General features: G+C 35.7%; 1 protein-coding gene across 2 annotated transcripts in view; it reads right to left on the bottom strand.

Annotated features, from left to right (window-relative positions):
• Window positions 1-14,770, bottom strand: part of ECT2L (epithelial cell transforming 2 like) — a 112,409-nt gene that overhangs the window by 93,601 nt on the left and 4,038 nt on the right. Inside the window, exons 2-3 of one of the 2 annotated variants that reach the window (XM_074187693.1) lie at window positions 14,005-14,141; window positions 13,457-13,569 (exon numbers count right to left, since the gene is read on the bottom strand). In XM_074187693.1, the coding sequence (XP_074043794.1) occupies window positions 13,457-13,569; window positions 14,005-14,130 (239 nt within the window). In that variant the 5' untranslated portion in view covers window positions 14,131-14,141. Of the gene's footprint in view, window positions 1-13,456; window positions 13,570-14,004; window positions 14,142-14,770 lie in introns of those variants that run through there. The other variant, XM_074187694.1, reaches the window with a different exon arrangement.

Raw genomic sequence — 14,770 nt, 5'->3', positions numbered from 1 at the left:
CCAAGAAAAGGTATTTAATACAGGTATTAAAATAGGGAAATGTCCAAAGGAACTTAGGTTGGAAAATCCAATATTTCTTAATATTTTCAGTTGAACTAAAAACCAGATTTTTTTTGCATGCTTCCACATACTTGACCATATGCTTTACACAAATAGTTCATGCTTTTATTCAAAATTAACAAATTTTCGATAAAACAGTATCCAATTTTGTGCTGACCAAAGCAGAGAAGGTACTAAATAAAGATTTTAAATATGGTCATTGACCATACCAAGATATTAATAGTAGCCCATTTTTTTTATCAGGGAAAAAAAAACTAGACCAAAATGTATGCTCATTGATTGTGTTCACAAATTTTGGTATTTAAATGAATTGGAACACTATTTCACTTTAAAAAATGGCAAATATAAGTAATTTTAGGAGACTTTTAGGAACTGATACAAAAATAAAAATAAAACCAACTTAAAAATATACTCAATGTATGCAAATATGTAAATGAAAACAATAATAAGAAGCAGTTGAACTTCAAGGGACAAATAAAAAACCCACCTCTCCTCTTCTAACAGAGAGGTGTCATTTAAAGACGTTAACCAACAAGTTTTTGCTTAATTATTTTTCCTTGTGATAAAAGAAAGTATTGAGTAGACAGATAGAAAATATCAAGAAATGTTTGCAGTATTAAAAAAAAGATATTAAACCATCCATATCCAAAGAAGGAACTGTGGAGTTTAGATACAGACCAAAGCTCACTATCTTCAATTTTTAAAAGTTGTCTTAGGTATTATTTTTTCTCTCTATTTTTTAAATTTCAATTTGATTCTTTTTCACAACATAATTAATATATATCTATATTTAGCATGGTTATACATGTGTAACCTATATTAGATTGCTTTCTTTCATGGGGAGGGGAAGGGAGGGAGAAAAATATAAAACTCAAAACCTTGGAAAAGAATGATTGCTGAAAACTCCAATTGCATGAAGTTGAAAAATTAATTAAAACACTTTTTAAAATAAAAAAGATATTAAAAGATAGTTACTGTATGGATGGTTGGGGGATATCAGGAATTGTGGGATAAAAAAAGATATTATCAAAACTTAAAAAATCTGAAAATTAGCACCAAGAGAATGATGATCTGTTTAACACTATATTTGGCTTAGTTCAGATTTTGCGCCATCTTATTTAGGTTTCCTTTTTGAGCAATAACTATTCACATGCCATTTTAACAGCTATACCAACATGATGAAAAGAAGTCTGAATCAACAGAGATACAAATTTGCTCTTAAAAACTTGTCTCAAAGATACACACACACACACACACACACACACAGACAAAAATTAGGTAGATGGAAGATATTATTACTATTTCAAGTTCTTTCTATAAATAGTACCTCAAATGAGTGAAAATCCTTGAAAGAAGTAAAGAATGAATAATCAGATTACATAAATTACTTTGAAAGAATTCCCTGCCACAAAAATTGCCAAATAAAAATATTTTTTCTCTGTCAAATATCCCCAAAGGACATTACTTTATGCATTATAGAATCATTCCATTGCTGGTATGAAAAGTGAGAAATGAAACTAAATTATGATGAATTTTTCCTGACCTAAGCCAATGATCCAAGAGCAAATTAGTTATTGGTTTATCTCTTTTCCTTGCTGTGAAATAATATATTTCTTAGTGTCTAGTCCCATTGCCCCCTAGTTTTCCATTATAGAGACAAATGCTAATACTTAACAAGGTTGTCAATAACTAACTGATTTATAAGAGAAAAAATAATATCCTGCCTAGAATACTTGGGGAAGAACGTAACAGAAAGAAATGAAGAGAGTAAACACCAAGGTAGATTGGAAAGGTGACCTAGTTTTTTTTTTTAAACTGACTCCAATTTATAAACATGTAGCACCTTCTCTAGGTTTATTTTTCTGACTCCCACTTGCACTGGCAGGTTGTGTCCCTAGAGGATGATGATGACAACTTCTAAGGGTAACCCTTGAGAGACTGGCATTTCTACATAGACCCTATCCAGTATGCTCCCCATTATTAATCATCCAGTAGATCTCTATTAGCTTTTAGAAAAGGGATTTATTGAGAAGGTAAAGTAAGAATAATAGTTACAAAAGCATTCTTCCCTAAACTCAGTAGGGAACAAAGAATACCAAAATGAATCACGACTACAGAAGTCTTTTTTCTCCTTTTTGTGGAGTTCTCATAAGATCCCTTTGAAGTGTGTAACTGTTTTCTAAGGCTCTAAGAATTGATAAAATAATCCAGAGTTACTATTCCTTTTTGTTATAAGATATGATGAAGGAGAAATATTAAAGAAATATTTGTCTTGGCTTTCCTGAAATAGTAAGGAACTATCATCTTTGCTTATCTAGCATTTTCTTTAGGTCTCTGACTTTTTTCCCCACTGTGCAATCTAATTTTCACAAATCTCCACTAAGAAAATAGAAAGCAACCTTAACACCTTATCCTCTACCTTCCTCCACTTGTCTGGCTCTTAGCCTCCCAAGGTGTACACCTGACTCTGGTCATGTCCCAGTGGGTCATTCCTTGACCCTCCCCCAACCCTTACACCAAGTCTTTACACAGTTCCCTATAAAACGTCTGCCCACCCTCTTCTCCATGTTGATCCCAGCCCAGCTACCTATCTCTTCACTGTTCCCTTTCCCCTTTCCTCTTCTTTAACAGTCTTTCATGTTCTCAACAGCCCAGCTGGTAGCTGTTTCTTCTTTGCTAAACTTCACTACTTCTACTGAAACTATTTTGCTGCTTCTCCAAAGAACTTAACCTGTGAACTTTTTGCTGTAACCTGTGAATCAAAGTTTAAGCCTTTTCTTACCCTCATGAGTCAGAAAGCCTTTGTGATTCTTATAAAAGAACCCCCTTCAATCCTTAAAGCTCCCTTTCCCAAGCCATTCTGCAGGCTTCATCATGATCCGTGAAGCTGGTAACATTCAGAAGGACTGTCCATCTTCACCTGCAGACAATTCCTCTGTTATAAGTGGACAACACTCTAGGGGATTCCACTACCAAATCCAGGTGCTAGTGGAAACTCCAATAATTCTGATGAATCTCCCAGTTGCCTAAATATTCCTGATTGGAATATTAATTCACTTATAACTAGGGAAAAATAAATCCTTGCATCCAGAAAGGTAAAGAAACAAAAAGGGAATGAATTCATCACCTTTATATGCAAAATTCAGTTCTAGCTTAGCATCTACAGAGTCAGCAATCTTTCTGGTTCCTCAGCCATTTAGGAGGCTTTTGGTCAGGTCAGAGAGCTACCCTCTTAGTCACAAATAAATGGAAACAGATTCCCTTAAGTACCAAATAATTGATGGGAACCAGTTAGGTATTATCTGTATATGCCAGGAAGGGCAAACAAGAGCATACTTTAAGGACTGGCCCCTGATTTCTCAGTCCCTCCAAATAAACCTGAGAAGTTGCCAGACATAAATACATAAAAAGGCATAAATGTAGCCCAAAGTGATAAAAGATAACGATTTTACAGTTTTCACTTAGATTCTCAATCAAAAGATCTTGAGAGAAAAGTGGGCTCTTTCATATCCTAGTATCCACACATCCTCTTCTGATTCTTTAATGGTGATTTCTTTGGGAAGATTGCTTTATATGGGTTTTGGGAGAGCAAGATCCCCATAAAGAATTAAATTAGAGTTGATTTTCTAATCCTAAATCAGATAGTTTTGGGACATTAATTTTACTTATAATTACTTGGCTGTTTGCTCTGCTTTCCAAAGAGTTTTGGCCTTGGGAGTTAAGATTCTGGGAGCTGACTGACATATCTGCCTTTAAATAGAAATTTAAGTGAACTTTTTTGTTCCTCTCCAAAGACTAAGTTTGAAGAGAGAATGTCTGAAAGGGATGAAATTTAACCTCTGTGCGATTTAAACTCAAATAGAGATGATAAGGACCATTATCTATTTTATGATACTTATACTTGCACCCTATAGCAGCAACAGTGAAAATAGCAAAAATAGCAAAAGGAGAGGTAGAGGAGCACAAAGACAAGATAGATACCTAGCAAGAAGAACTGGAACTATTATGAAACACTCAGGTGTAAGTCCAGTAGGGCTCAGTCTCAGAGTACTCAGGACAATGTCATTGCTAGAAGACACTGAGGAACTACAGGATGAAAGAAATAAGTTATCTCTCCTTCTGTGCACTTTGGTTCCTTGTCTTTCTCTATAAGTGTATCTCTCCAGATATGTTCCCCATGCATTGATGGTATATGAACCTAAGGGACAGTGTGCCCCAGGTTTATGAGAAGGATATTTACTGCTACCTTTCTTACTATGTTATTTCATTAAAAGTTTTTGTTTTGAACTAATTAATAGTTTTTTGAAGGATTAGTAAAAATAAATACACAGATTTGAGTAGATGCAAATCTAGAGTATGTTTTACTTTGGGTAATTTTTCCTAGAGACTTACCTATGAGGGAGGAGGTACTGCAGGTGGTAAATATGAATCATATAAACATTTTTGATTTCTCTTTTTACTCTACATATGTATACATCTTACTCTTGTTAAGAATTTCCAAATCTTTGCTCTATTGTTCTTTCCCCTGATGGAAATTCAAATGTTACCTCCTTTTTTCCTTGTAACAAAATTTATCATTCTCCCCAGGCCAAGTCACAATCTTACTTCCCCCCACTCCCTTGAAGAGCTATGTGTCTGTAACAGGACTTAGGTAATTTTTAAAATTCATGCTAAAGAGGTTCTTAGGTTCAGTACATAATATACGACCCCCCCTCTTCCAAATGCCCCTTCTCATTGTAAATATTACAAAAGAAATAGACTTATTTCTCCTTAGAATTTTAGAATTTTACTAACACCTTCTTCTTAAATGCTGCTCTCAATATTTTTAAGTGATCCTTTGCCCAAGCTACTCTGTTGGCATTTTTATTTTTTCCAACATCAACAAATTTAATTCATTGTTCAATATTACTCAAGGACATTTTTTATATTACTTTAATCAAAATCCCTTTCATTTTGAACTTTTTATCTTAACTGGATTTCACCTTTTGGAAGTTGGGGTAACCATACAATAAAAGCATGTAGTTGGTCAAAGGTTCCCTAGTCCTTAAGATTGGCTCTGATTCTCTATGTCTTCTGTGCCTTTACTTCATTTATTGTGTCTCTCTTGCCACTTCCTACCTGAAGCCATAATAGCCATAAAAAATCAGATCTTGCACTCCATTGTTGAAATGAATTTATTAAATAAGGTTACTATTAATATCCTACTCAAAAACTACTGAAGGGGATAAAATTACTTTGAAACTCCCCTACCAACCTAGGAGAAACAAGAGCTTGCCTGTTTGAAAATAGTTAACCTTTAAAAAAGTTTCTTGCATAACGAATAAACAGGAAGCATGCCACTGCCTGTTTATGAAAACTTGTTCTACAAGTTTAGCAAGGAGGCTGACTCAAGAGAACTTAGTTTGCACTAGTCCTTCCTTGCTAAAGCACCTGGACTTTTTCCTGCTGCTCTTGTTTTAAGAGCCACAAACCATGAGACATCTTTGGAATTGGCTGCTTGGTCTAAGTCAGTAAGAAATCACTTTTGGCATGCCTCTGATATTCACATTATCAGTATATTTTTTCATGTATATGAACCTGTGGAAACAGTAGTAAAATGCTCTTCAAATTATTTTTAAAGGTCTACTTCCTAAACATTCATGAGGAAGAATATTTCTCATATTATAATAACTTGCTCTATTGCAGTTATCTGTACTTTTGATGTGTCATAAGCAAAATAATGATAATAATATTGGATAATGGACCATTCTTTTGAGTGTAAAAAGAATTTAACCTGATTTATTTACATTACAATTTATAAAATAAGTCCTTCAATAAGTGTGACTTTTACCTATTATTCACATAGATGGTTATTTTTGCTCATGGGAATAACGTCTCCATGAATTATATGAGAAATCCTTATTGACTTCTAAAGATCACTGGATGTGCTGACATCCTGAAGGGGAAGATTCACTTTGTATTTGTGTAGTTTTTGCCATAACTGATAAGGCACAAGGATCCTGGGTTTGGGAGGAACCATCCCTTCTGGCATGTTCTCCTAGACATGTGTCTGGGAGTTCTAGTTCGTGTCTGATATCCAGGCCCCCTCCTAAATTGAAGGCTTAATCCCCTTCTTTTGATAGATAAGCCAGAAGCAGCTTTTCAGATCCTGCCTTCTGATAGTGAAACTGAATTTAAAAATCCTTTTAAAACTTTGAAGGTTTGACTCTCTAGTTAGATACCCCCTGCCCGAGTATAATCAGCAATCTTAAATATTAATAAATGTATATATTAAACTAATTCTGTTTTGCTCTTTCTTGAGACCAAACCCTGGAGGTTAATGGTTTGTCCCTTATTAGGACAAACTCTGAAGGTTAATACATAGTTAATCTAATTATTATTTTTAAGACCAAAACTTACAGAGGACTCTTCCTTATCCTGAAGCTCATCTTCCCCAAGTTTTTTTTTTTAGGATTTTGCAAGGCAAACGGGGTTAAGTGGCATGTCCAAGGCCACACAGCTAGGTAATTATTAAGTATCTGAGACTGGATTTGAACCCAGGTACTCCTGACTCCAGGGCCAGTGCTTTATCCACCTAGCCACCCCTTCCCCAAGAGTTTTAACCAAGGATATGTTGGTAAATGTTCAACAAATGGTTCTATATGCAGGACACATCAAGCCCTGATTTGTAACATTTGATAGTTTCTAAGGTGTGAATATAATGAAATTTTAACAATGGTGTTCCTCAGGTAGGAGTTATCTGGAGCTCATCCCCAGTTTTAATCTATTTGGAACAAATCTACTAGAACTAACAAGTGGAAGAGTTTATTTTGACTTTCATATTCTTTTCCCCCCTTCTGCTATTTAGTCAAAATTCAACCATAGATCATAGATTTACAACCACAATAATCCTTAGAGATCATAAAGAACATAGATGAAGCCCATTGACTAAGTAGTTGATCTGGATTTGAATCCAGCTTCTCTATCTCCAAATCCAGTCCCATCTCCATGGAATCACACAGTCTCCCAGCACAAGTAAAGCTCAGGGCCTCTGGATATAAAGGTGTTCCTCTTTTTTTGACTTCAGCAAAATTAAAGCTTAAGGGAGGCAAAGACAGGTGAAATATTAGGGTGAGGCTCTTTCAGGTATAAATTAAGGTTTATTTAAAAAAGGGATTCTGAGGCTCAAGGTGATTCAGTTGGATATGAAAAGGTCAAGACAGAAGATGAACTTGTCCCCTAGGGACTCTCTTTAGTCACTCATTTTGCATAAGATTGCAACATGATCTGCCTGGACCAGGCAAAACCCTCAGAAAGAAGAGGTATTATCTCTCATCTTTCCTGCATGGGAAATGATAAACCTTAGATCAAAGACTATAAAGGAGCAAGACTAGAAAGACTTCTGTCAATTCCAGGCTAGATGTCTCTGTCCTTTCTAAAAGTCAAAAGTCATAGTATCAGGTCAGTTAAAAGAACCCAGTCATACAGAGCTGAACCTAAAACCTATTAAAAGTCCAACAAATCAACTGATCTTGTCCTGGTGTTATTACCTGTAAGGATTCAGTCCAGTAGAGAATCAAACTGTCCAGTAGAGACACTATGTTCTGTAAAGGAATAGTCAAGAGAACAACAGAGAAACTTGTCTAGCAACCTGGATACCTGTCCTGTAGTGAAGTGAATGAGGATGTTCAAGGAAAAGAAAGAACAATGAGGTCCTGCGGTAGCAGTGTCCCTTTTTATGTGCCTCACTACGATTTTTAAAATTTGTGACCACTTTTTCTCCTCCTCCACCTGCTTCTTCAGTCTATGAGATTTAGTGGGAAAGGATATCCCAGATTTGGATGAGGGAGAGAGGTCTTTGTAACTACAGTTATTGTTGTATCATTTGAGGAAATATCTTCCAAAATCTGAGTTTATTAGTTGATAATGAATGGGAAACACACTGATAGGAGCTTGTGAGGTACAGTGTTAGGGATAGCTATGCACAGAATTGTCCCTATAACTTGAAGTAGCATTTACATCTTGGATACCTAACCTACAAATATGAGTAGGAATTAGGATAGTGAGCAGTCCCTGACAATCTTAGTGTGAGCTGGTCTAGTGTTAAGCCAACATGATATAGAGTTTAGCCTCATATGATTTAAGATGAGCCAAGCAAGTCAAACATTTCTATCAAATATCCACATGTAATTTTCACTAATATCAACAGATAACTAGGGATTTGAGGGCAACAGCTGACCTGGAATATTTAGTAAACATTTCACTAAAGTTTGAAAAGTATATTTCCCTATGAGGAAATATAACTACTATTATATGAGGTAGAGTACTATAAATATCACTAAGCTCACTTGTCCAAATTTTACCTCAGTCTCCAAAGCCATGGTCCAAGGGAAGAAAGCAAAGGGTCTCCCATAGTTTTCTTCCTCCAGAACCAACTATCACCAGCAAGGTGAGCAAATCGACCCAGTTGAAGAAGCAGGGCAAATTGAGGGAGAGATAGGGGATGGTATGCATCAAGAGAGTTAAATTACTGCTAGTCATCTTGACCACCATCTGCCTCTTAGCCTTAATGGCAATAGTGACTTAGAACCATGTTCCCTAAAGCCCTGTCTTTAAAAGTTACAGCCTAGACCACTCTCCCTGCTTCTAGTCTATCTTCTATAGCTATCATCAGGGTAAACAACCCTTATGGAGCATTATTCTACTATCCCCATCACCACCATTAACTGATGAGTCCCAGAGCCCCAACAATAGCAATGCCTTTCAGACAACCAGTCTAATTTCTAGTCACAGACATCATCAGTCACACAGTCATTATTTAGAGAAGCAATTTTTGTGGATATGAGACTTGGAAACCTCTTCAAGTGTTACAATCCCTATCTTCTCAGGCTCCATTTCTCCTGAAGATTAAGGAAAGAAAGTTCTCCTCAACAAATCCTTGACTTAACTAAATGATTCTACAGATATAGTATTATCAATGGAAAAAAACACTAAAGAGGATACATTACCCAAGAGTCACTGGCCTTTTCCATATGACTTGAGACTAAAAAAACCCTTATAAGAAAGTAAATTCCTTAAAAACAAGAGATTTTCTTACTTTTCTATTTCTATCCCTAGTTATTAGCATAATAATTTGCACTTTGTTCCTTTCAAATGGGCTAATTACAGAACTGAAGTCATTCTTGTCCTACAAAAGGAAAAAAAATCTAAATGCTACAGAAATGATAAAGGTTTACCTGAAGTCAGAATTTCAGGTAGTCCTTGAAAAATGCCACAAGATCTCTAATGACCTCAAGTGGCTATAGCTAAAATTGCTTGATTTGTGATATGGGATAAAATTAAAGTCACACTACAAAATGATGGGATTTGTTAACACAAGAACTAAAAGAGGAAATGAAGAAAAACAAATCACAACTAGGATTTATCACAAAATCTATAGTTTAAAAATTCAGTGATTTGGATATTTTTCTTGTAATTTATTTTTAGCAATTTCTTTGAAGATAGATGAGCAGGTGTTTGTCTCTTAACATTCAACAAATTTGCATCAAATGCATATGAGTATCTAGAATTATGCAGAGGAATATTGGGAAGTGAAGTGGGTGAATAGGGAAGAGAAGGAATTAATTAAATATTTAAGTGAATTATAAGGGGTAGTCAAGATGGAAGAGTAAAGGCAGGAATTCCCAGAAGTTCTCCCCCTGACCACTCAAAATACTTTTAAATGACAACTCTAACAAAATTCTAGGGTGGTAGAACCCACAAAAAGATGGAGATAGCTTAGAAGATCTATGGGAAGTCTGCTACACCAGGGTTAGAAAGGGTCAAAGCACAGCTCAGACCAGACCAGAGCAAACAGGCTTTAGCCATCCAGGAACAGCCTGCTGAGCACCTGGGTCCCTGGGAACCCTTAGGTCCATGGCAGGGGACTGACCTCTCAGCCCAGACCAGACCAGAGCAAACAGGCTTTAGCCATCCAGGAACAGCCTGCTGAGCACCTGGGTCCCTGGGAACCCCTAGGTCCATGGCAGGGGACTGACCTCTCAGCCCAGGGATTGCCAAGGACAACTTGGAAGGTCATCGAGAAAAGTCTGCCACACCAGAGTGAGTGTGGAGCCCAGTCCAACACAGACCTCAGTACAGACCTGGCCCCAGGAGACCAGGAGTAGACTTGGGGAGTCACCCATAGGAAGCTACCTTGCAGCTTCTTCCAGAGTGCTCCACTCACGAATAGAAAGGGGATTGGGAGAGATTACAGAGACCTATTTGTTGTCCCTGAGACAGAAATCTGTTGTTTCCAGTCTCAGGAAAAGGAACTTTACTATCTTAGCAGAGCAGGGATTTTCCTCATGGTACCAGGACAGAGGGGAGTGCTTGTGGTCATCCAGAGGCCAGGAGAGCAGTCATAGTTACCCATAAGATCTTAAAGGATTGAGGTCCCTGGGAGGTGCCCCTGAAAACGTCTGCAAAAGCCCTCAATAGCTGAACAGTGCACCCTCTACCCTGGAAACAGAGACACACCTTAACAAAGAGTTAAAATCAAGTCATAGGCTGGGGAAATGAACAAACAATAGAAGAAGAAAAAAATCCAACTATAGACAATTACTTTGGTCCTATGGAGGATCAAAATACATACTCAGAAGATAACAAGGGCAAAGTTTCTGTATCCAAAGCCTACCAAAAATATGAAATGGATTCAGGCTATGGAAGAGCTCAAAAAAGATTCTGAAAATCAAGTTTTGGAGGCAGAGGAAAAATTGGGAAGAGAAATGAAAGCAATGCAGGAAAATCATGAAAACTGAGTCAGCAGCTTGGTGAAGGAAATATTAAAAAATAACATCTTAAAAGTCAGTTTGGTTCAAATGGAAAAAGCAGTACAAAGAGGCCAATAAGGAGAATACCTTAAAAAGCAGAAATGACCAGATGGAAAAGAAGAAATAAAAGCTCTTTGAAGGAAATAATTCCTTAAAATGTAGAATGGAGCTAAGGGAAGTTGATGACTTTGTGAGAAATCATAAAAAAAAAATAAAACAAAACCAAAAAAATTGAAAAACTAGAAGAAAACGTGAAATGTCTCATTGGAAAAACAATGGATCTGGAAAACATCTAGAAAGATAATTTAAAAATTATAGGGATACCTAAAAATCATGACCAGGAAAAGGGCCTAGACTTCATTTTTCAAGAAATTCTCTAGGGAAAATTGCCCTGCTATCTTAGAAGTAAAATGTAAAATAGAAACTGAAGGACTCCACTGATACTTCCTGAAAGAGATCCCAAATTGAAAGCTGTCAGGAATATTACAGACAAATTTCAGAACTCCAAAGTCAAGGAGAAAATATTACAGGCACCAGAAAGAATTCAAATGTCATGAACTACAATCAGGATAACCCAAGATTTTGAAGGTTCTATCTTAAGGGCTTGTAGAGCTTAGAATATGATATTCTAGAAAACAAAAAAGCTTGGATTACAACCAAGAATCAACTATTCAGCAAAACTGACCATCCTCTTTCAGAGGAAAAGATGGACATACAATAAAATAGGGGACTTTCAAGCTTTTCTGATGAAACTACCAGAGTTGAAAAGAAAGTTTGATCTTCAAGTACAGGATATAGAGGGTGGATGGGAAGGGCAAATTATGAGGTATTTAATGATGTTGAACTGCTTGATTTCTCTTATGAACCTTCTCATTTATTAGGGCAGTTAGAAGGATCATGTATAGAGAAGACACAGAAGGGAGTTGAATTTGAACATATAATATATTAAAAAGATGGAATTAATAGGCAAGAAAGGAATATACTGGGAGAAAGGGAAAGGAGAGGCACAATAGGGTAAATTGTTTCTCATAAAAGAGGCAAAGAAAATCTTTTGCAATGTAGTGGAAGGGGATGGGGAAGGTGAGGGGGAGTGAGAGAACCTTTATACTCATTGGAAGTGGCTCAGAGAGGAAATAACATACACACTCAGTTGGGTATAGAAATATATCTTAATCTTAGAGGAAAATAGGAGAGGAAAGGGATGGGAAAAAGGGGAGAGAAGTGGGAAAAGAGGGGTGTAGATGATAGAAAAAAGGGAAGATTGTGGGAGAGGGTAGTCAGATACAACTCACTTTTGAGGAGGGACAGGTGAAAGGAGTGAGAGAATGGAGTAAATTGGGGTGGAGGGGAATAGGGTGGAGGGAAATATAGTTAGCAATAGAAACTGTGGGAAAAATATTAAAGCAATTTCTTTGATGGACTTATGATAAAGAATGTTATCCATCCCAAAGAGTTGATGGTGTTTGAATACATATTGAAACATGCTCTTTTTTCCGACTTTATTTTTCTTGAGGTTTCTCTTTCTTTGGGAGGGGGTGGAAATTATGTTTACTTTTACAACATGAATATTGCAGTATTGTATTTCAGGGCTACACATTTTTAACCTACACCAAGTAACTTACTTTCTCAAAGGAGTAAGTGGGGTGGGAGGAAGGGAGAAAATTTGAAACTCAAGGTTTTGGAAGTAAATGTTGAACTTAATTTTGTATGCAACTGGGGTGAAAACATTTAAAAATAAAATAAAATAAAATTTTTAAAAAGAAATCATTCAAAAAGAAAGTGTGTGAATTAGAAAGTAGAAAGATTGTGAGAAGAACAAGGTAGGTGAGAAAAAGTATAGATGATAAGCAAAAAGGAAAGAGAAATGGGAAGATCTGAGAAGGGAGAGGCCGGGGAAAGAGGGTCAAGAAAAAAGGCTATGTTTTGGTTAGAGAACCAGCCCTGGAATCAGGAGGATCTGAGTTCAAATGTGACCTCAAACACTTAACCTTATTATTTGACCAAAAAAAGAAAAGAAAAAAGGTTATGTTTTCAAATATTAGCAATTATATATCATGCTTGTCATAAGAGATGCTGATGTTAGCATTATTTCATGTACCATCTATTTGCTTTAATTATGATGAATACAACATTAGCCTGATAGTTCTAAGGAGCTCAGTTGTATAGAGGGAAAACATTACTGAAGCTTTTTGCAAATTACTGCTGGACTGAATTGAGATAACATACATTAAAAAAAAAACACCTGAATTTGGAGTTAGCACCAAAATTCAAATCCTTACTCTGATAATCACTATATCACTTTACAGAAGTCACTACACCTCTATGGGCTGCAATTACCTTATCTGTAAAATGAAGGCCTCTAAGGCTCCTTTCTAGATCTAAACTGTAGATTTCTGCTGCCTGAGGGAGTTAATGTTCCTTTTAAAGTTTCTTTCTCTCAGCAGGTAGTTTGTAGGGAAAGATTCTATATATAGAAAGTTTAGAAAATTGGTTACTTTTTTATTTTTAAGAAAAGAGAAATAATTTTTTGTTAAGTACAAACAAACATTTTACCATATTTTAATTTCTTTAAAAGATAATAAGCATATCCTTGTATTAAAACTTACTTTAGTTGTGAGTGACTACAATTTTGCAGTATTGTAAGTAGAAATTCTTTACGTTGCTTGTCAGACCACAGATCAAACCAATGAGTTATAAGACTAACTCTTTCCTGAAAGAGCTGTAAGAAAATAAAATGAAATATTTTTACACATTTTGATTTCTAAGCTAAATGTTCCTAGCACTAATCACCTAGGCAGAATAAATAAATATTGCTAAATGGACATATTTAGTACAATTGGATCTCTGCTTAAAGAAATTCATTTTATAGTCTATAATTTTGTGATGTAGTTGATTTAGAATCAGAGGGTTCGAGTTTGAATTAGTTTTCAAACTAATTTTCAGATGCTTACTATATGTCACAAATTTGGGCAAGTTAGATAATCTTTCTGGGTCTCAGTATCTCTAGGTAAAAAAGAAGGTATGGGCCTGGATGAACTCCAAATTTCCTTGCAGTCCTAAATCTATAAATCTAGGAACCTATAGGGGAATTTAAAAAAACTTGGCAAAATGTGAGTCTATACTTCAAAGTAAAAATCAACTTTGAGTAGCTCACCTGTTTATTTAATGATTTGTTGATAATTGGTGTCCAAGCACTGAACCTCCTTTGAAAACACTCAATCACTTTGCTTTCGTTGGAAGAGTCTCTTACTGACATTTCTGTAGAGATTTCTCTATTCATGGTTCCAGAAGCTAAAAGTTTATTACATTTGATAAATAAGAATTTATTTTATTTTATAGAAGTTTATATTATATATATTTATTATATAGAAGTATATAATAGATACATTTGATAAATAATTTATTTTATTATATAGTTCATTATATTATATATTTATAATATAGAATTTATTATATAGAAGTATACAATAGATTGGAGGATTCTGTTTAAATCATTTCTATAATTATTACAACATTGCACTATCTTCATACTAACAAGTATCTGTGTGTGGGGAGGGTTTAGATGGGTGGTGAGGATTTCCTGATGTAGAAACTCCTCTTCATCTCCTCAGCATTTTCATGTGTTGTCTTCTCTTCGCTCACATAGCCATCACCCTTGTTTAAGACACTTAAAATCTCCTACCAGAACTGCTGCAATAATCCATTTGATTTTTCTGCTTCAAGTCTCTCCTCATTCCAATCCATCCTCCATGATCACCAAAAAGATTGTCCTAAAGTACAAGTCTTCATGTCATGCCTCCTACTCAATAAACTCTAATGTTCCCTATTGCCTCTAGGATCAATTATAAGCTTTTATATTTGACCTCTAAATTTCTTGATAATATGACCCCTTGCTTGCTTTTCATTCTTTTGATTTCCTT

The sequence above is a fragment of the Macrotis lagotis genome, chromosome 5 (assembly GCF_037893015.1).
Source record: "Macrotis lagotis isolate mMagLag1 chromosome 5, bilby.v1.9.chrom.fasta, whole genome shotgun sequence".
In the NCBI taxonomy this organism is placed as follows: Eukaryota; Metazoa; Chordata; class Mammalia; order Peramelemorphia; family Peramelidae; genus Macrotis; species Macrotis lagotis.
This window is presented reverse-complemented; position numbering and strand designations above follow the sequence as displayed.